The sequence below is a fragment of the Quercus lobata genome, chromosome 11 (genome assembly GCF_001633185.2).
Source record: "Quercus lobata isolate SW786 chromosome 11, ValleyOak3.0 Primary Assembly, whole genome shotgun sequence".
Taxonomy (NCBI): Eukaryota; Viridiplantae; Streptophyta; class Magnoliopsida; order Fagales; family Fagaceae; genus Quercus; species Quercus lobata.
The window spans coordinates 40,504,053-40,526,777 of NC_044914.1; the positions used below are offsets into that span (position 1 = coordinate 40,504,053).

The 22,725-nt window shown below is 33.0% G+C and overlaps 1 protein-coding gene across 5 annotated transcripts; it reads right to left on the reverse strand.

Annotated features, from left to right (window-relative positions):
* Positions 1-1,693: 1,693 nt before the first annotated feature.
* Positions 1,694-4,492, reverse strand: LOC115969447 (cysteine-rich receptor-like protein kinase 3). 5 transcript variants are annotated; one of them, XR_004086970.1, is made up of 3 exons: positions 4,442-4,487; positions 4,096-4,179; positions 1,694-2,241 (listed from the first exon to the last, which is right to left on the reverse strand). XR_004086970.1 is itself a non-coding variant. In XM_031089107.1 (3 exons), exons 2-3 carry the CDS (start codon positions 2,482-2,484, stop codon positions 1,912-1,914), a joined length of 465 nt encoding a protein of 154 aa, XP_030944967.1. In that variant the 5' UTR covers positions 2,485-2,553; positions 4,442-4,492; the 3' UTR covers positions 1,694-1,911. The 5 variants fall into 5 exon arrangements, 2 of the variants coding, with proteins under 2 accessions (XP_030944967.1, XP_030944968.1); XM_031089107.1 differs by lacking the exon at positions 4,096-4,179 and adding an exon at positions 2,350-2,553 and having other exon boundaries at positions 4,442-4,492; XR_004086969.1 differs by lacking the exon at positions 1,694-2,241 and adding an exon at positions 3,925-4,013.
* Positions 4,493-22,725: the final 18,233 nt, after the last annotated feature.

Genomic DNA, 22,725 nt, shown 5'->3' on the forward strand with positions numbered 1-22,725 from the left:
TAGAAACATCCATTGACAATGTAATAACAACTTTGCTAAGTAGTAGAAATGTAGAATTAGGTTTATTCCTCGAGGGTGCGTATGCATAGCCATTCCCTACGCACACATCTTAGGGCACTGCGTGAGCATATACGGTTTTAGACATATGCACCTGCCTCATAAAAACCTTGAAACCCCCAATTTCCTGCTTTCTTTGATTTTCTTTCAATAAATGTTATTCACAGGAAACGTTGGTCCAAGGCATGACTCCTACCCTCTTTTGATTCCAAATGATCAATGCTTTAGTCTCCTAAGGTACTCAAAATGCTTGATCAATTTAGAAACATCTTATTAGGACCTTTTGAATAAAACACAAGGATCGGGACACTTCACACCCGTCATTTGATCTTTGAGCCCGTGTGTTATACAATCTTTTGATTATGTATGTGCATGCTTGTAAGGGATACAACTTATTGGCTTTCTTATTAGAAATTGGATATGGGATATGAATTATGAAGTCTGGAGACTAATCCATTTGTTCAGATAGCCTTGGTTGCTCATACTCTTACTCAGAGACGGAGCCAGGACTTAGAGTTAGGAGGGGCGGCCCTGCTGCTAACTGTGTATGGCAGTTCCGAACTTTGACTCTACTACTTTATCACTAAAGATTTTTGTTTAAAATTTTTTAAATAGCCAAATTGTTTGTTTTGGGTAAAATTGATTGATTGGACTTAATTTTTTTTAGCTTTATTATTGGTAATTTTTTTTGTTGAGCTAAATTTTTTGGACTTGTATATTTTGTTTTAGATTTAATCTATTAATTTGTATGGCCTTTAAAAGGTGAAAATGCTAAAACTATAAATTTTTTATAAATTGTTAATGTGGTGAGTGGTTATTGATAAGTAAAAAGTGATGCAAGTGTACGAACCAATAAAAATTTTCTACCTCAATAGAAAATGTTTAAAAAAAGTATAAGACTATAACATTAATTACTCTTAAAAGAATTGATGACATTGTTAAGGGAGGAGGGCAAAATGTAATTTTATTGAACAAAATTGCTAAAATTAGTACCTATTAATATACTAATATTTTTTTAAAAATTGTTTCAGGTAAAATAGATTGATTGGACTTAATTTTTTTTTTAGCTTTATTATTGGTAATTTTTTTTGTTGAGTTAATTTTTTTGGACTTGTATATTTTGTTTTAAATTTAATCTATTAATTTTTATAGCCTTTAAAATGTGAAAATGCTATAACTATAAATTTTTTACAAATTGCTAATGTGGTGAGTGGCTATTGATAAGTACAAAGTGATGCAAGTGTACGAACCAATAAAAATTTATTACCTCAATAATTTGTAAAAATGTTGTAAAAAAATGTGTGACTTAGGACTGATATTGGGTCGGGTCGGGTTTACTGTGACCCGAAACCCGACCCGATAAAAATCGGGTTTAACTGTCTGAAACTCAACCCGACCCGAAAAATCGGGTTTGTAATTGGGTCGGTTTTCCGGGTCTCATTTTTTTTTTTTTTTTTTTTTTTTTTTTTTTTTTTTTTTCTTGTTATACGAGAAGTAAGGGTTGTTATTGGGTCAGCCCATCTCTAGTTCAGCTCTTGGATACTTTGTTTGACTGTTTAGATTTTCCTATCCTTGCCTAAAGTGGGTCATTTCTTTGGAATGAATTTGCTCATTCATCAAAAAATAAATAAATAAATAAAAAATCATTCCTGGGTTTTAAGATTAGTATTGTCCTAAGCAAATTGGCAACAACAAAAAATGAAATTTACATATCAATAAAAGGCAGAATATGTTGGGAGAATAATACAAAATATGTTGTTCTGCAAATTGGTCCTTAGGCTGTGCAAAGCATGTTGACTGAAAAGCAACACCTGGTGACATGGGTTCCCATGAAAAAGTGAAAAAAATAAATGTTCATCTAGGATCAATCAAGCTTTCTGTCATGCTGTTCCTTGAAGTTTGGGTGTCCAAATCGAGCTGAAAATTATAAGCTCTAAGTGGAACAATTTGGTTAGCTTCTCTAATGCTATAATTAAGAAATGGTGGCTGTGTTGGTTGAGGAATGTCTTGACTATGAGTTAGCATTTTCACAACTACTGGCATTGATGGCCTCAGTTCTGCAGATGCTTGTACACAAAGTAAACCTATTTGAAGTAATTGAGATGCTTCCACTTCTTGAAAATTAGCCTCTAATTCTAGATCAACTGCTTCACATGGCCTACCCACTACATAAAGATTCCAAACCTTTAAAAAAATGGGAAAAAAAAAGGCTTTGTCAAGATTTTAGACCTATGAAGAGAATTATTTATCACTAAACGTATATTGGCTAATAGGCCAGGTAAAAACATTTACCATTTGTAGGATAGAAGAATTTTCGGAAAACGAACTATTTCTCTTTCCACATACAACTTCAAGGATTAGAACTCCAAAACTGTAAACATTTGCCTTTTCAATCAACTTGCCACGAACAACATATTTTGGAGCCATGTAACCCCTAAAATACACAATATATCTGTAAATTGGTCCTTAGGCTGTGCAAAGCATCACCTGTCTCTTCTGCAAGTAACATGAATAACATATCATATGATCTTGTCTTAAAGAAAATAATATAGTTGGAGAGGTAGCTTCAACTCACTAAGAACACTGAAACAAATAGGTTTTCGGTATCCAACTAAAATCTTAAGAAAATATGCTAGAAGATACAACATCTATACAAATAATTGCTAAAAAATCCCACGATCATAAATACTTTTAAAATTTCCCAATTCAGTTTAAGCCAAGAAATATATAGCGAAAGCATGAAAAACATACTTTTCATTATAGGATTTGTAATGATATCACTACATGAATGTGTACAGGAAAAGCTTTAAATGCACCCCAAAAGAACTACACAGCTGCCAATGCTTTCAGTGCATAGATTTTGTACATAACATACACCACTAGTTGAAATATTTTGAACTAACTCCATATCAGATGCTTCAACCATAACGACAATCAGAAAAAAGAGAGAAAATAACACACTCATAGAGTCCAAAACAGTTCCTTTTCTGTTTTGTTTGAATACAGAGTACAAAAACAATTGCTATAAACTAAACAATACCACTTAAATTGAAGCACATAATCAAAAATAGAGACCACATACAAAAACTAGCAATGAAAACTATATCAGAATTCAGAACAAAGTCCACGACTTTTACCAATGAATCCCATGATCTGTAAAAAGCACTGATAAATGCAAAACCCCATCTCTCACACTCAACACCAATAACAAAATTCAAAGCCCCATTAAAGAATGTTTCAATCTTTATATACCAAGGACCAAAAAAGCGAAATACCCAAATGGCAAAACCGATCAAATCAAGCATTAGAACAAGAATTACACAAACACAATCACAAATTAGGCCAAAATAACCAAAACCCATCAATGTTTTGGACATTCAAAACAAACCCAGATAATATTTTCAACACAAAAAGACATACTTTCAAACTCTTGACCATAACCATAAAAAAGCTGTGCTGAGTACCCATCTACTCAAAATTATTACTTTGAATACAAACACAGTAACAGTAGCCAATCAACAAAAGACAAAGAAACTATTAAGAAATACAATAATCACATAAGTAATTCAATTAACTTAAACATACCCATTTCCACTACCAACACAAAAAAAAAACAAAAAGTTTTTTTTTTTCTTAGTTTGCCAAAAAAAAAAACCCATATCCAGAAATTAAGAAACAAAGATCAAAGCAAAAGAAAAACACTAAAAGAATAAGAGCAAGTTTATGAATATCAAAACAAACCTTCCATGTTAGCTGAAATCAAGCATAATGGAGAAAGCAGGAAGATCAAGAAGAGTGGAAGAAAAGCCATAACAAAGTTCCCTTCCATTACTCTCCCTTTCTCTTTTAGTAAATCTCTCTCAGATCCAAATGGTATCCCGCGCCCACCATCACAAACAACCTCCTACACAAAACCCAGCTCCCAAATCTCACATAACAACAACCAAAAACCCGATCTAATAAAAAAATATTATCTTTAGCAAAACCCAGAACACCCGTTGGAGTGAAAAGCATAGAGAAAACAAGAACTACACATACCTAGCACTGTAGAACAGATCTGGCGGTTTGAAACTACAAAACTCCAACTGGGTTTTTGTTCTTGTTCAAAGAGAGAACAAAAAACTGTAGGAAAATCCAATACCGTGTATAATGAGTGAAGAGAGAGTAAACCCAGAAAGCAAAAAAAAGAAACTCGAAGGCTTTAGCCACAAACCCAGATAGAATATATGAAAAAATAAAATTGAAACTTGAAGGCACTCAGATTAAACTCATCCATAAGTACATAAACCCATTATTGAATCGGGTTCAGACTATCACAGACACACAAACACAACAACACTATTCCAAATCTAAAACCAAACACAAAACGAGAAGGATGACTTACACAGATAACTGAGGCCATAAGGGAGGCGGAGAGAACAACAACAGAGCAGAGATTTTTTTCAATAGAAAAAATCGGGTTCAAACTAGTATATTTATATGACCCGACTCCCGACTTGACACCGACCCGAACCCGAAAATAACCCGAAATTAAGACCCAAAACCCGACCCGAATGTTCTCAAACCCGCCCAATACCTGTCAGGTCGGGTCGGGTTTTCGGGTGGGCCGGGTCCTTGCTCAGTCCTACTCTGTGACTACAGCATTACTCTTAAAAAAAATTGATGGCATTGTTAAGGGGGGCAAAATGTAATTTTATTGAACAAAATTACTAAAATTAGTACCTATTAATATACTAATATTAAAAAATAAATAAAAATTTAGGGGGGCCATTGTGCCCCCCCCCCACCCCGGCGATCCATCCCTGCTCTTACTCAGGGGTCAAAAGAGCGATTCTTAAATCTAAACTAATTGCCAACTCCCTTATCTGTCCTAATCTTGAGTTAGTGGCATATTTTTAGACCCGAGTGTAGGATGAATTTACACTAGATAGCATCCAAAAGATTAATGCAGTTGGTAGACATGGTGGCATTCACAAGCCACACCTTGGAAAGCTTACATTTATGGACTATTAAGCTTTTGTATTCTTGGTTATTCTAATTAATATGAGTGGTTGAGCCCCTTGAGAGAGCCATGAGTAGCTCAATGTGAGTTATCTTATAGGATAATTTACAAGCCTCATGGTTTAATGCAAAGAAAAATGAGTCACCGCTTAACTTTGAACAAGTTGAGAATCACTTTGACCCATTAGAAAATATTTTACTCTTCATCACCCAAATTAAGCTCCAAGTTAGAATATAAAAATGAGAAGATATTAAACACTCATTCTCGCTTCCTTAGAGATTGAAATTCACTAGTGTTTACTCATCATGAAAAAATTGGCTTTTTCCCCTTTCAAAAAAACAATCCAGCATTTTGCCATCTTTCCCAAATTAATTAGGAAAATACCCCTCTTTTGAAACTCGATTTTCACAAAATCGAGTTAATCCCTATAGTGACGTTTTTAAGGATCCTATAGTGACGTTTTAAGGACTTATAGTGGCGTTTTGTAATCCGATTTCCATGAAGTTTAGTTATAGGTAAAAAAAAGAAAAAAATTGCATGTAACTCAACTTCATGGAGATCGGATTACAAAACGCCACTATATGTCCTTAAAATGTCACTATAGACTCCTTAAAATGCCACTATAGAGCTCCTGAATTTTTTTTTTTATAACTCGATTTTGAGAAAATCGAGTTTTAAAAGAGGGGCATTTCCCTAATTAGTTTGGAAAAGGGGGTAAAATGCTAGATTTTTTTTTTTTAAAGGGGCATTTGCCCATTTTCTCCTTACTCATCACGGACAAAAATGGCATTTGGAAATAGTAATGTTCATCGGATGATGCATTCTCTTATTGGAGAGATGTTTGCACTCCACTGGTGGAAAGGGGAAATTGAGTTGCACTGGGATTCCTTTTCTACCTAATGCAGTTGGTTTCATTGGCTCCTTACCCACAAACAAAAATTTTAATCAAACCATAACTTTTTTTTTTTTCACCACTTATGGTCAAACACGTGAATAGCTATGGCAAAAATTGTGGCTTAATTTGTATCTAGAATCTCTTAATCAAATTATACGTGATAACTCTTGCTCCATTTGGTTGCATGATCAGAGTTGAGTGGAAAGTTGGAAAGCTACTCTGGCCTCCTACACAGGCGTTCACAAATAATTAGAGAAGGAAAATATATATAAATATATATATACCATCACTCCAACCCCAATGGGCCAAATTATTATTTATGCCTTTTTTTTTTTCTATTTTGAGAAAGTCATTATTTTGGAGTTTAAGGTTTCGTTTCTTTGCTTAATCTATAAGCGATAATAACATAATGCCGTGGCCCAAGGTGGAGGAACGTCTTGAAGTGTTAAAATTATTGAATCTGTTTTGTTTACCCAATTTGAATATTGAACCAAGGCTGAAGTGCAGCTTCTTAGCCCAGTTCGCACTATCTGTCAACTATCTCCCCGCCATTTAGGACCAAAACCAATCCTAGCAGAATTTCCAGCTTGATTACAAAGGCCACAAGGCTCTCAATCCAACACCCATCTACAAATCTTCGCCCCATTTAAGCCTATGTTGCGAAAATAGAACTTCTGCGAGGCCGAAGTTACATGACACTTTTTAAGCCCAATTGTTTTTTTTTTTACTATTTACTAAAAGTTTGTTTTCTACCTAAAAATTTTAAAAGCTTGGTTTTTTTCTTAAATAATTGAAAAGTTTGTATTTTGTCTGTAAACTATTAAAAATATTTTATTTTCTGTCTTAAACTTTTAAAAAGTTCTTTTTTATTTTTATTTTTATTCCTAAACTATTAAAAAGATTTTTTACAAAGTTTAAGAATGAAAAAAAAAAAAAGAAAAAACTTATTAAAATTTAGGGACTAAAATAAACTTTTTGTGAAATTTAAGGAGCAAATAGTATTTTATCTTTTTTTTTTACCAATTATTTAGCAATAATGAAAAAATAAAAAACCCAGCACCCCACACTGTACAGACTGATAAAAGTTGGTTATTTTTTTATTTGATGAGAAAAAGTTGGTTATTTAGTTAAACTCAAATGGATTGTGGATACAGTAGCTTTATTATTCTTACGCACTTATCACAATCACATAAACATATTCAAATTGAAAAACACAATACAAATCAAACAGCATGGACATCTTACACACCTATGACCTATCCTTTTTTTTTTTTTTTTTTTTTTTGATCAAACCTATGACCTATCTTCCATATGCAGCCCAGGAGAATCGAATGTTTAATTTATGCACTATGAAGCCAATCTTTCCTCTCGTACCTGTCAAACACATCAGACAGTTGATGCTCCTTATTTAACTATTAATCTACAAAAAAGACGTTTCTAACTAATATGAAATTTTTATAACTTCATATGCATGAACATAATATAAATCCGCACGTAAAAGCTCCAAAAAAAGAGAAGACTTACACGGTGGGTTTGTGATGGTCACACAAAGACTGAGACGGAGCCGTTGTCGGTATTCATATCTGGAAGTTGAATACTGGTTTCGGAGCTGGTCCTGCCATTAACGCCGTTAACGTGGCAGCCGCCACTGTTGGAATTACACTGGCGTAGTTTAGCGATGAGTTTAAAAAAGAGGATGAGCAGGACAAGTACTGCCGCAGCGACCTTGAAGGCCAATAGCCACCTTTCTTCTGTGCTAGGGTTTACAAAGGCGCAAGAGGGGGAAGGAGGGGGAATTGGTTTGGCCATGGTAACTGACATTTTTTGGATTCGGATATATATATGTATCTGCAAGGCTTCAAGTAAAGAGCCTCACAAAGTGTTTGGAAGGCTTTGTGATCTATTGTGAGTTGTAAGTGAAGGAGAAAGCTGCCTTTTTATATAGTCAGCCTTTAAGGAGGCGCGTAACTCACGACTCGTGAATGGAGACAAGAAGCTACTGTAGTAATTGTAGTCCTCTCAAATCCCGCTACACTCGCCACGTGGTGAGTAGAATCTACCAAATTTAGTGAATGTTCCAGAGTTGTGATTGGTTCGTTCAAAATTTTGTCTTTTGTTATAAAAAGTTTTCTACTTTTTAACAGGGGAGACTTGAACGAGATGGGGGAGAGTTTCTGAGAAGGAGAGTATCTCTAAGAATCTCTATCACTTTATGTACCCTTATAAAGACGCTGGAAAGAGCATTTTTGGGCATATATAAATTAGAAATTTTCCCTATCAAAAAAAATAAAAAATACTGAGAATGAGAGTTTTGCAAAGCATGCTTACATTGTAGACCAAAAAAAAAAAAGTAGCAAATATTATACACATTTGCAAAAAAAAAAAAAAAAAAAGTAAATATTGTACAAATTTTGCAAATGTGTATAAAATTTGTTAATTTTTATGTGTCTACAGTATAAATTTACATTGTAAGTATAATGTATACATAAAAATATTGTAAAAATGTTTTGATGTATGTGTCAAGTATAATGTATACATAAAAATATTGTGAAAATGTTTTGATGTATGTGTCAAATCTTTATGAGTCAAAATAAAATAAAATAAAATAAAATAATAATTGTCATTACATTACTAGAGGCAAATTCGGTTTTGCCTACAGTTCTGTTTTTAAAACCATGGGTGTAAGTTCCTGAAAGTTGAAAATAAGATAATAAAATATTAGACTAAGATCCACCATGGGTGAAAATAGAGTTATTGTGAAAACGTTGTAATATTTTGTTGTATTTATAAACTTTTTTGTTTTTTGGTTTAGTCAAATTTAGTATCTACATTTAAAAAGAGTGAATGGGAAAAGCTATTGTAGTTTCGCTACAATAGTTTTAGCTTGTTTAATTTTCATTGCTTTGCTTCCTTTTTGTGTGTGTGTGTGTGTGTGTGTGTGTGTGTATGTATGTGTGTGTGTGTGCCTAAAGCTACAATAATTTTGCTACATTATTTTTGGTTTGTCCAATTTGCACTATTTCACATTGTAATAAAATATTAACACAACAAATCGGTATAATATTTTCACAATTGTTGAGGTGTTAATTCCTTAGAGGTTGAAATAAAATAATAAAATATCATACTAGAACCAACCACAACTAAAAATAAAAGGTATTGTGAAAAAAGAAGTGTTACATCCACAATATTTTTCACAATACTTTCATAACAAATCATAGATAGTAAATTGTTTTTTATTCTAATTTAAACTTACCAATGAAACTACTTTGTTGCCCACCAATAACACCCTTTAATAACCTACTACTTATGATTTGTTGTGAAAATATCATAGACATAGCATTTTTTGTGTGAAAATGTTAAGTCATCTTGTTATCGTTACAATATTTTCAAAACTTTGAACTGTTAATTCTTTACAAGTTAAAAAAAAAAATTATAATTATGTTATGAAAATGTTGTCATTCTGTTGTGTTTTTAGAAATTTTTTGTTGGTTTAGTCAGCTTTATTGAGCTAAAATTAACTGTTTCACACACAATTTTCTTGGATTGACTTTTTGTATTTTTTTTTTCTTTGGGAGGCATTTTAAGTAAAACCACATAGTTTTACACACAAAAACAAAAACAAAAACTTAGGATAAAAACACTTTTTCCCTTTATGTTTGGGGTAGTTTACAATTCCTCCTTAAACTTTAAAATCAAGCAATTTTTTCCTTAATATTTTTTAAAATAACAAATATGTCATATTGTTATTCTCTCAGTTAAACTTTAATGAAAATTTATGATTCTTTAAATATTTTATTGTGTAATGTCTAAAATACTCCCACTAAATTTTAACATTTCAAAATTTCTTTTCACGTATTTTGAGTTTTAAATAGTAGTAATTTTTGGAAAGTTGAAATGATGATATAAGGTGTTTTACTTTTATCTAAAAAAACATTGATTTTCTAGGTTTAAATTTTCGAAACTTATAATTTATCTAATGGAAAATTCGATGACACATGTCTTTTATTATCTTTTTTTTTTTTTTTTCAATTTTTCAATTTTTAATTTTTAATTTTTTTTATAGCAAAACTCAGTTGTTTATTATTGGAAGATGATGATATTCGTTATCATTCTTAGAAGTTTTTAGTGAGTGGATATATTGACTTTAGCAAATATGTACTAAAAAACTATTATAGTAAATAGTTACCTTAACTTTGTGATTGATCAAAATTCTTATACGAATGAGATTAACTTTTTATGACATAATTATCAAAAGTCTAAAATTAATGTTTCTTTTGATTAAGGTAAATCTCTATGTAATTTAAAAATTAAATGATTTATATCTTTGTTTTGTGATACAAATAAAATCTAAAATTGACCTTAATCATTACTATTTTTCCACGGCAAGCATGTGTTTGCACGTGCGGCTATAACTAGTCCCCAAACAAAGATTGTAATATCTTGTTCCTCCCTAAAAAAAAATAAATAAATAAATAAAAAATAAATAAATAAAAAATCTTGTTCCTCAAAATATATATATATATATATATATATATATATATATATATATATATATATCACTATCAAAAAAAAAAGGAAAAAAAAAATCATGTTTCTCTAAGGTAAGGGTAATGTAACATTTCCGCTAGGGTAAGGGTATCCAAACTCACCCACTCTAATGGAACCCAAACCGACCCAATTAATAATTGGATCAAATGGGCATTGACGTAATTAGACCAAGTGAGTTTAAATAATAATTGGGCCTTGATTAAAAACCCAATTAACCCAAAAATAATAAACCCAAATATTTCCCAGCCTTCTAACCCTCTCTCAGTCTCTTGACTCCTTTTCCCTCAGTTACTCTTCATTTCTCTCTCTTCAAGAATTTGGGTTTTCAAGTCCTAATTTCAGTGATCTTTCTTCCTTTTCTTTCATTTTCTCAATTGCCAACACATATCTTAATTATTATTATTAAGAGGTGGCCTGTGAAGGAGTTTTCCTTAAGGAAATTTCAAAATTTGAAACGATAGTTTGTTCAATTCCCATTCTAAGTCTAACCTAAATAGATTTTCTTTCATTTTCTCAGCTACCAAACAAATCTCTCTCTCTCTCTCTCTCTCTCTGAAAAACTTTCAGATAGTATTGTCTTTTGCTTTTGTTTCAAGTAAGTCTCTTTTAAAAATTGGCTCTTTCTCTCTGTTAATATGTAATTCTAGTTTATGGGTTCTTGTATATGCTTTTTCTTCATTGTATAGCTCTAGTGTTTGATGATTTGCTTTAGTGATTTTTTCCTCTTTTGCCTTTTATGTTATGTAGAAATTGCCTTTTGGATTCTATTATTCTTTCATAATTTTGTGTGAATTTGAATAGTATATATTTATTTGTTTTTTTTTTTTTTTTGAATTTTCGTATCATGATAGTTTGTTGTGAATTAATTGAATGAGACTTTTTGTTATATATATATATATATATATATAAGCATGATGTTATTGTGCTCCTACTATGGCTTTTTAGGCTTGCTGATCTGCATCTAGTTAACAAAAGATGAAATACACGACAAGTAAATGTACATGATGTTATTGTGCTCCTCTTTTCTTTTCTTCTCCCACTGAAATTTCAACTTTTGTTTTAAGTTTAATGAAAGGCAAAATAAAAAGTTCTTAGTTCTTCGTGATTGAGAGTGTGCTCATCTCGATGGTAATTACTATAGTTTAATCCTAAAGGTTGATCGGCCAAAAGAGTCATTTGCACTGTTTTATCTCAGGTGACATGAATTAACTTTTAAGGACAACATCATTGCATGATTCTATAGTTTTGTGAAATATTTCTTAACTCTATTTTTAATTTTCTGTTCTTACTAATTTTTTAGGATTTATATTGTTGAATCAAAATTTGTTTATAGAGGTACATTTTCCAACATAGGCTACTAGTGTGCTATATTTTCCAACATAGACTACTAGTGTATGCCCAATCCGTTTGAGTTGATCTAAATTGGCCAAGTTCTATCACGGATTGTGGGCTCTTTTTCTTTAATTATTAACTTTTATTTTGCAAAAGATTTTGGTTTTTATTTTTGTAAAGTGGGCCCCAACAGTTTTTTGAGAGTGAAGATTTATGTAAGATTGTAAGAGGTAGTTACTGGATTTTATCATCTTATTAAGCCTCAGTTAAATTTGGGCATAGTGCATTTTAGTCCTGGTGGTGAGTACTATGGGCCCCAAAAATGGTCTTTGTTCCTGATGTTCTCAACCGGGACCGTTGTTGTGCTCTGTGCTATTTGATGGCTTCATCTTGTGTGTGTATGGTGTATGGTTTGTACCTCCTAGGCCCAGCTCCCACAATTCCCGAATTACCTTCCCTGGTTGGTCCAATCCTAGCCCAAATTTAATTTAAGCTAAACAGCTCACTATAAAACCAACAAGTCACAAGCCTTACAAGTTACAACCCCAAATTTAATTTTTGGAGGTTAGATGCGATGATTAATAAGACTGGTTCTCTCTGAGTCTTTGTAATTCTCGCCTGCAAATTTTTGCCTAGCTGGGAAGGAAGTCTGGAACTGGGCATTCATGTTCCAACTTTTTTATTTTGGATTCATGCATGTTCCACTTGGAGTGGCACTTGAAATTTGGTAGGCATGGATTGCCAACGGTAGTTTTGAAATTCTTCACAGAAAATTCCCACTACAGGCAGCCTTGAAATATTTAATATTTTCAGGCAGAATGAGACTGGGTGAACTTGAAATTTGGCCACAACAGCATTCTTGATTTCAAACACGATGCTCCATTAGCAATCTCAAAATTCTCCATTGTAGTCATGTACCAACGACAGACTTTGAAATTTTTTGGACTGAAGCAAGTGGCTATGTTGTGGCAGGGAGGGTGGAATTGCCAATATGGACCAAAATTAGACAGCATGACGTCCACTTAGCTATCACTATGTAACATTGGACTCGAACTACAGTCACCTATGAATAAATTACACCTACATATTTTAAATTGATTTCGTGGGTTCAATTAATTCAATTAATAAAGTATTGTATTTTTGTCAACTTTTACTTATATAAAAAATAAACATATTAATGACTCAACTTGTTAATAAAAAACAATACTCTTCGAACAAATGTCATAGTATCTAACAAAGAACTTTGTAGCTTAATTAATTGACACCTAGTGTTTATAACATTGAAGATTTAAATTCTCTCTCCATATTGACATTTTAAGTATCTTCCTCGTTATTTTGTCATATTTAACTGCGGCATTTGTTGAGCCCAATTTGCAAGTATAGACAATCGATAGAAAGATGTTCATCAGTAGATTTAGAATGAAGAATAGAATGGCATAATGCATCAAGTGCTTTTGCTATAGCTATAATTTTCATAGCAGGTTTCCATATAACCCTTTCAGTCTTCCACCAGTCATCAAACGGTACAGTAAACTCAGGGAATTTGATAAAAAGGCCAAAACTTAAAAACATCTGTAAAAACTAGGGAAGCTTGGAGCTTTGACCATGGAGGCTGAGGACAAAGACTATGAACAGAGGGAGAGAGAAATATCTGAGATATTTGTGAAAATGCTTTTCGTATATAAATTGATTACAAATGAATTGTTTATATACACAATTGCAGAGCGGGAGAACTAGGCAAATAACTAACTCATAAAAATAATTTCCCACTTGTGAGGAACTAATCCGAACTTGACACCTGTCAATTATCACTAACTAACTTCTAATTAAATATTACTAAAACTACAAGTAGTTTTATACAACTAATACTAAACGACTGCAATTTAAGCTGTCTTCATCTCCTTATAAAACTAACTTTATATACTAGCAGCTCCAACCTTTATACCCTCAAGCTCCATGGATTTTAACACTCCCCCTCAAGATGGAGCATAGATGTTGAGTATACCCATCTTGGAGAGGAGCTTGAAAAACTGTACATGTCCAATAGGTTTTGTGAAAATGTCTGCTAGTTGATGTTTAGTTGGAATATGGAAAATATTCAACATATTAATTTCAAAAAGAGGTCTTAGGACCCTGCAATTTTCAATGTCTTGCAACCATTGCTTTAACCAGTGAATGAATGAGTTTGGTTGTAACAGGTCTGATCTTAAAATAATGGCCAACCCCATCCACAGTGCTTTGGCAAAGGAGCAGGGAAGGAAGAGATGATCTAAATCCTCTTCTTCTAGGTGACACAAGACACACCTTATCTGTGACAATATTCCTTCTCTCAAAACACAATATAATTAGAAGAGCATTATTAAGAATTTCCCACAGAAGGATAATAAGTTTGAATGGAAGTTTCAACCTCCATAAGTTCTTCCAAATCTATTCACTATTTGTACTTGTATGAGTATTGTGTTGAGTGCCTTCTGCTAGAAGCTGATATCCGCTTTTAACTTTATAGACTCCCCTATTATATAGAGACCAAATGAACATATTATCCCCATCTATTTTAGATATGGGGATATAGCTAGGAATGGCCACAGGTCGGGTTCGGGTCAGGTTTTTGCTTACCTGGACCCGACTCGTGGGTTTGGACCCGCGACCCGGACCCGGCCTGATTATTAATCGGGTTTTTTTCCTGGAACCCAAACCCGCTCCGTCGGGCCCCATGGGCCTCATTTATCCAGCGACCCAAATCGTGGCCCAACCAAAAAAAAAATTTGAATGAAGCCCAAATTCATTTTTATCTCCCATCTCCGTTTAGGCACTGCATTTACAACAAACACAATATACACAATTTCTTCCACAATATATTACAGTTACACCACCAAGTCTTAGAATTTCAAGTCTTTAAACTACAATACCTTGAAGTAGCACAACCCATCTGTTGAAGTCCATAGTTTAAGTAGAAAACACCAAACAAAAAAATTGAAACAAACATCTCATATTCTCAGAGACTCATATTAAAAAAAAAAAAATTGAAGAGAAGTAGAGAACAGATCAACGGTGAGAGCTTGGGCCGACGATGAGATTGAGAGTGAGTGAGAGCTTGGACCGCCGATGGTGAATGCTTGAAACGGCGGTGAGAGGTTGAGATCTTGGGCGTCGCTGCTTGAAAGTGAGTGAGATTAAGAGTGAGTGAGAGTGTGAGACCGTGTGAGCTGAGATTGAGAGAAAGAGAGAAAATAACCTAACCGGAGGTGCACGTGATAGCCAATGGTGACAGAGATCAGGGGTTAGGGAGAGTAGAGTGATGTGAGGAGAGTGAGAGGGAGTGAGAGCAACCGAGTGGGAGACGAGAGTGATGTGAATGTAAGAGGGTTGGCAGCTAAGTGAAATGGGACTAGGGGAGTAGGGTTTTTTTAACTTATATATATATATATATATATATAGATGGGGGTATTTTGGTATTTTACCCTTAAACGAGTCGGGTCCAAGTTCAGGTTGGGTATGGATAAAACCCGGACCCACTTCGGGTTTTTTTTTTTTTAAAAAAAAAAAAAAACCATACCCGACCCTATAATTTATAGGGCCGAGTAAAATCCAGCCCATTAGGGTCTGGTTAGGCCGGATATCCGTGGGTCAGAGATAAATAGCCACCCCTAGATAGCTAGTAGGTTTAGCATCCTCAAATTCATTGATTTGGTTTAAGAGTTGGGAATTCCAGGTTTTTGTTTCATGATTTATGAGGTCTAAAAGTTTTTATGGATACCTAACTGTTGAAGGTGTGGGGGGGGGGGGGGTTATTTCAGGAGGGAACAAGATTTCATGGTTAATAAGCAATATTACAGCCATTCCCAACTCTCCATTTGGCCTATATCAGAGGGGAATTTAGACATGAGTAGATACTCTTCCAAATCTAGGAGTCTTGGGTTTGAATTATCCCTCAAAGGGAGATCATGGGTATTTAAAGAATTAAGATCTGAGTTTGAGGTATTTCACAGATGTGTCATGTGAGGATAAGGTTGCCTACTATTAAAGTATTAGGCCCAAGCCCATTCTTGGACCCGCTGTACTATCTCTTTTTTGCTGAATGGATCCACTGTGCTATCACTTGTATAACTATAGGCCCAGTAATGGGCTTTGTTCATGATTTTCTCAATCAGGCCGTTTATTTTGTAATATGTTTCCTGATAGCTTCATCTATTGTGTGTGTGTATTGTATGGTTTGTTGCGTTTGTATTATTGTTATGTTGAACAACTCAGTCATAATTAAAAACCAAAAAAAAAAAAGGTTTTTGAGAATTGATGTAGGCAGATTAAACGGCTAAATTTTCCCCCATTTTCATCTCTCTAGGATTTTATGGACATGTTTCTATTCTATGCACGTTTAACCGAGCTTTAAGTTGATGAAAGATGCCAAAATTCAAATTTCATGAACAAGTAGACACATCGTAATTACATGGTTTATGCCATAATATGTGAGAATGTACATCAACGGTTAAAATTTTATGTGGCTTGATTTTTTTTTTATTTTATTTTATTGGATAATCTGATTGCTGCGTTTAGCACGTTGTTTTAATTGTTTTGAGCTCAATTGTATTTTTGAATGAAATTCATGTTCATCGAACTGTCTAAATGGAGTGTAATTCTAAAGTGGTTTAAGAAATTATAATTTTGCCCTTAAGGGAATGTTGGTTGCAAAATGTGGTGCCTACACATCAACGGAAAAAATTGGCCTTTGCCCCTTTCAAAAAAACAATCTAGCATTTTGTCATCTTTTCCAAACTAATTAGGGAAATGCCCCTCTTTTGAAATTTGATTTTCTCAAAATCAAGTTACGTCCTATAGTGGCGTTTTTAAGGAGCCTATAGTGACGTTTTAAGAACCTATAGTGGCATTTTGTAACTTGATCTACATGAAGTCGAGTTATAGGTAAAAAAAAGAAAAAAAATTTGCATATAACTCGACTTCATGGAAATCGAGTTACAAAACGCCACTATAGGTCTTTAAAATATCACTATAGACTCCTTAAAACGCCACTATAGGGCTCCAGAATTTTTTTTTTTTTTTTTTTTATAACTCGATTTTGAGAAAATCGAGTTTCAAAAGAAGGGTATTTTCCTAATTAGTTTGAGAAATGAGGCAAAATGCTAAAATTTTTTTTTTTGAAAGCGGCATTTGCCCATTTTCTCCATACATCAACTGTATGTGTATCAATCATGCAAGTGCAATGTTTGTCAAAGAATACTTAGTTTATCATGTTTGAATGGAAAAAATGAAATCGATTGTGGTACCATTCACTTCCCAAAATTTAACAAATTACTCTTTTCTGGAGAGTTTATTGTGATCACGGGCATTAGGATGGACACCAGTTGGAGTTAAATTATGAGATTGCCAAAAATCCACGAGCTATCAAGAAAGCTCTTGGAATAATGTGCCACATATTGACTCGAATGGAAATGTCAAGCTGACATCGCTTTATGCTGAATTTGAAGGCGAGCATCCTTCAAACTTGCCCAATGTGAAAGATATGAATCGGCACACATGTCTTTGTTTGGGAGGTATGTCCTTGTTGATTTTCATCCTTTCTTGTGTTGTGGAATGAAATTGTGCTAATGTGTGATCTCCTCTCCAGTCTCCATGCAGTTTTGGGCTTATTAGCACTTCAACATAAAAAATAAAATAAAAAATTATTTTTTTAAATAGCTGCTGCTCTTTAACACAATCCAACCTGTGAAATTTTTTTTTTTTTTTTTTTTTTTGAATGATAGAATTTTATTAATTTTTAATATTTTATTAACTTTGGGACACACTTGGTATGTATGCATAAATGTAATACAAGTGTGAAATAACAACAATTTACTATTTTGTGCCTTACCTAAACTACCACCAAAGCATGTGTGTGATTAGTTTATTAGTAATAAACTTTGTGTCTTAACTAAATTAATGTAGTGATGGGAAAAGCTTTATTATTTACATAGTTAAAGACTCAAAGTTACCGTTCATTATCATGTGATTGTTTAACATATCTCTTTTTTTTTTTTTTTTTTTTTTACTACTTTTTCAAAATGGCAATTTTTTAAAGGAAAAAATCTCACTTCTTTATGCTACCTGAACCTTAACCAAGTAATTATTAAAAAAAAAAAAAAAAAAATCCTTAACCAAGACACGAATAATTGTCTCACCATTTTCTTCACTGAATATTAGTGCGTGATGTTGATTAACCACTATTTTAGTTGTTTTATTAAAGTAATACTAGACATGGATTTGAACTTTTAACTATAGTTTTTGTATTTTTTTTAGAATCTTTTATATATAACATTATGAAGTTATTAGGTATAGAATTATGTGAAAAGTATAAATAGATTTTTAAAACAAATTTTATAATGTGGATAGAATAAAGAATTGGTCTAACCTCAGTCAGACCTTGAAAATATCAAAATGTGCCAATTAATTTACAGAACTCTTGATTATAAATATCTATTATTGTTTTTTAGAAAAAGAAAAAATACAAAAAAAAGTTAAAAAAATTAATGCTAATAATGCATCACTGTCAACTTCTAGTATTAATATTCCATCTTTTTAAAATTTTTAAACAAAGAACTTTGCCCCCCCCCCCCCCCAAAAGTTTGAATCTTGGTTCTGTCCCTACCTGAAGGAGATCTAACCTTGGAGGTTAACAGAGAACTTAGCTTGGGACAATTTGGCTTAATATGACCAACAACATGACAATAATGACAAGTGGGGACAAATTCAAAATTTTCTTGTAGTTTAGGAGGTGATTTAGACATAGGTTTAGAAATTTCGGCCCCAAAATCTAATATTTTACCTTTGTCGATCCTAACTATATTAGTCTTTAACTTTTTTTCACTATTCCATTTAAATGAAGTAATATTTAAGGAAAAAAAAAATCTATTTAGAGTTAGGCTCAACAAAAATTTTGGCACTAGTTAATATTCTAACTTCAATTATTGATTTTACTAGTTGCTCTACCAAACTTTTAATTTTGCCTAATTGAGATGAATATTGATTTTTTACAATCACTGAAATTTTTTAAAGTCTCATTTAATTTATTGGTTTATCTAATGGCTATAACTCTCACTTAAAAAATTAATATGGTTACATAATTTGAAAATCTAATAATTGGATTACATGTTCTTTATGCTTATAACACGCATGTCAAATTTTGTGCCAATAAAATGTTATTTAGTATTCGATCCATGAACTTATATTTTATAGATAATTTTATATTACAAAAACTTGAAATTTAAATATTAATGGTTGATTTAAATATTTGATCCATGAACTTTGATTTTCTAAAAAAAAATTGCAATTATAGAGAATATATGAAGAAAATGTTATCTAATGGTTGATTTGTCAAAATTCACATTTAATAAAAAGATATTGAGTAGAGTTGTAACCATGGTTTACAACCAAATTTGTAACCAAACTTTGTTCGAGTCATTTTAGAGCTTGTGTTCGTTATGGTGATTAAAATTCAATCTCATTCATCCCCACCCAAAAATTAAAAATAAAAATAAAAATAAAATAGAAGAAAATTGAGATGTGAGATTGATGGATCTACATCTTGTTTTGTAAATTTCTCCAAAAAAAATTGCTTCTTGTTTTGTAATATTTTTAGTTGTTAAACTCGGTGATCTTCTGGAGTGTGTGGCTTAATTCTTAATAAAAGTATGCTTTTATCATGTATGTGCGCCAACATATATTTTTGGATTGTTGCCTTTTGAATTTATCTAAATTGGTAAAGTTCTATCACAGATTGTGGGTTTTACAAAAAAAATGTTAATTTTTATTTTGCAAAAGATTTTGGTTTTTCTTTTTGTAAAGTGGACCTAAAAAGAATATTTTTGAGGTTAAGATTTATGTAATATTGCATGGTAGCTGCTGGATTTTGTCATCTTATTAAGCCTGAATCAAATTTGGGCTAGGATTGAGCACGCTGGACTTAAGTAGTCTTTTAGTCCTGGTAGTACTATGGGCCCAAAAAAGGGCTTTATTGATCTTATCAAACTGGACCTTTTTGCTGTGTGCTTTCTGATGGCTCCATCTGATTTGTGTATTGTATGGTTTGTATTTTCTTTTTTTTTGGTGAACCGTATGGTTTGTATTTGGGTTGTCTTTTTATTCTGAATAAAATTTATTCTTGTTCATCCTAAATATTTATGTAATTTGAGATATGTTCTTTTTAGTTTCATTTTCCTCCAAAGGTTTCAAAAAAAAAATTTATTTTAAAGTTTTTATCTTCCTCGTCTTTTAGCTGTCTAGCAACCCTCTAGCTATCAGACCTAGCCACTCCTCAACCCCATTAAAATCGATGTCCTCCAATTGTCGCACTAGAATTCAAAGAAATTTCTCCCCTAGGTTCAAGCCTCTACAAGTTTCAGGGTAATATTGATCTTTGACCATTGAATACAATTTTTATGGATTTATTATTATTTGCTACTGTTGTAGATCACTTAAGGGATAGCTTGAAATTGTGAGGGAATTTGGGATTAGAAACAATCGGATACTTAGGATTTGATAAGTAACAAACTCCCAAATGAATCGGGGATTTTAATTAGATTTTTGGGGAATTGATTTGAAAGGTTAAGGATCTGTTTGGATACAGTTGAAAACTGAAAACTGAAACTGAAAAACACTGTAACAAAATAATTTTTAAATGTGTGAATAATACCGTGGGACCCATTTTTAATGAAAAAGTTGCTGAAAAATGAAATTTGTGGGTCTGTGAACAGTACACGATGTGCACTGATTGGCTGAAAAAGTGAGAAAAGTCAAACTTTGCGCCTACTGTTCATTGAACAGTGCATGAACAGTAGCCACAAGTCTCACAAATGCGTGAAAAAAAAAAAAAAAAAAGGAAAAACGTAGACGCAGACGTGGGTTTTCAACCCAATCCAAACATAACCTAAATCATGAAACATGAAGGAATTAAGGGCTGGGTTATTAGTGAATTCTCTACTGTGGACAATTTCAAAGAAATATTACAAAAAAATTGAAAAGTTTTTGTAACCTTGTTTCTGATACATTTGGGTATACTGTCTTGATTTTAGCATGACTTGAGATTGACATGGAATTTTGACATGAAATTTGGTTAAATTGAGTTACCTCATAATTTTTGGTTAAATGAGATGCAAAGAATGAAGACCTAAGAATTCATCCACGCCATAAGAGTTAAACAAGCACTAAAGCATGCAACAGAGTCGGACAAACCTGTAGGCAATGGTAAATGCATGAACGCTAGAAAAGCAATGGACTCATATAGAAGTGGAGCACGCACACAAGGCTCAGGCACCACCTGCCTATACCCAGCCAATACAAGGGGAGTGAGCCATGGGTCAAAGATAAGAGAGGGTGTGGTTTGGCAATGGGGAGAAGGAGGAGCCTATTTTGGGGTTCCTGCTCAAGCTCTTTTGGGGGAAATGTTCTGCTGAGATGACATCCACCCCAAAAGAGATAAACATGGCTAGAATCACTAGGTGCATGTTATAGGGGTTCGTAAGGGATAAGCCCAACTCTTATCTAGATGAGAGTGCCAAGGCAAGGGAAGTAAAAAAACAAAACTACTTTTGTTTGGGAATGAGGCATGGCATGGCCAAAACGGTGTAGTGGTGGTCACTAGGCAATCGGCAGACTAGTAGGTAGTCCTGGAAGGACACCCACAATAGGTCAAAAACGGTTAAGGAGTAAAAATGGCAAATCCTATCACAGCAGGTAATATAAAAGGTCATAGACATGCACAGTAAACAACAGGAGAACAATAACACAAAAAAAGGGAAAGGAAATAACAATGAAAAAGAAAGAAAACAAGGAAACCAAGTGAGAGAAGAAAAACGAAAAACCAAGAGTAAGGAAGAAAATACGAGTGATAGGAGTATAAGCATGCACCAATAGGCTACCTACTTCTCTCCCTCTCAATAGCTCACTCTCTAATAAGTCAAAAATCTAAGATAAAGTCATCTATGTCCGTTCTCCAAAGTGAGTAACTTCTATAGCAGGATACCTATTTGAGGTTACATTGGGAATTGGTCTCCTTTTGGACTTGAATATGCCAAAGGGGTCAAGTCCATTCCTTAGTAGACTATACCTCTTTTCCTTTGTCATAATAGACTAATGGTTAGCATGACATCTCGGTATTAATCTATTCCTGCTATAATTACGTATTAATACCGCTTCCTTTTGTGGAACTGTTCACATATTATTGTTGTCAGCAAAGGAAAATATCTTGATTAAAGTATTTTAGTTGTTCTGTTATGTTGCATTTTTTTACTATTATAACACTTGTAACAACTATTCCTACCATGGGCATGTGAGCACACTGAAGATTCCTGCCAAAACGCGTCAACACAAGAAAGGTTCAACTTATGCACAAGCTGGCCTAAGGTGTGTTTCAGTTAGGCCAGTCCCAACTCTCCTACCCTAGAATCATAAGGCCATGACACAACAAGAATAATCCAGCCCAAGATGCAAAAAAAGGCCCACCACAAAAAGGTGGAAAATGCTAAAACTATAAAAATTTTACAAATTACTAATGTGGTAAGTGGTTATTGATAAGTAAAAAAGTGATATAGGTATGCGAACCAATAAGAATTTACTACTTCAATAGTTTGTAAAAATGTTGTAAAAAAGTTTGTACGATATCATTACACTTAAAAGAATTGATGACATTGTTAATTGAGAGCAAATTATAATTTTTTTGAACAAAATTGCTAAATTAGTACCTATTAATATACTAATATTTGTTTTAAAAAAATTAGGGGGGCCCATTGCCCCCTTTGTCCATGTATAGCTCTGTCCTTGCAAACGTGTATAATTGAAAAAGATGTAAAATTTTATATTAATTCATATAATTGTGTAAATTTATAAGTTTACTATAATAACC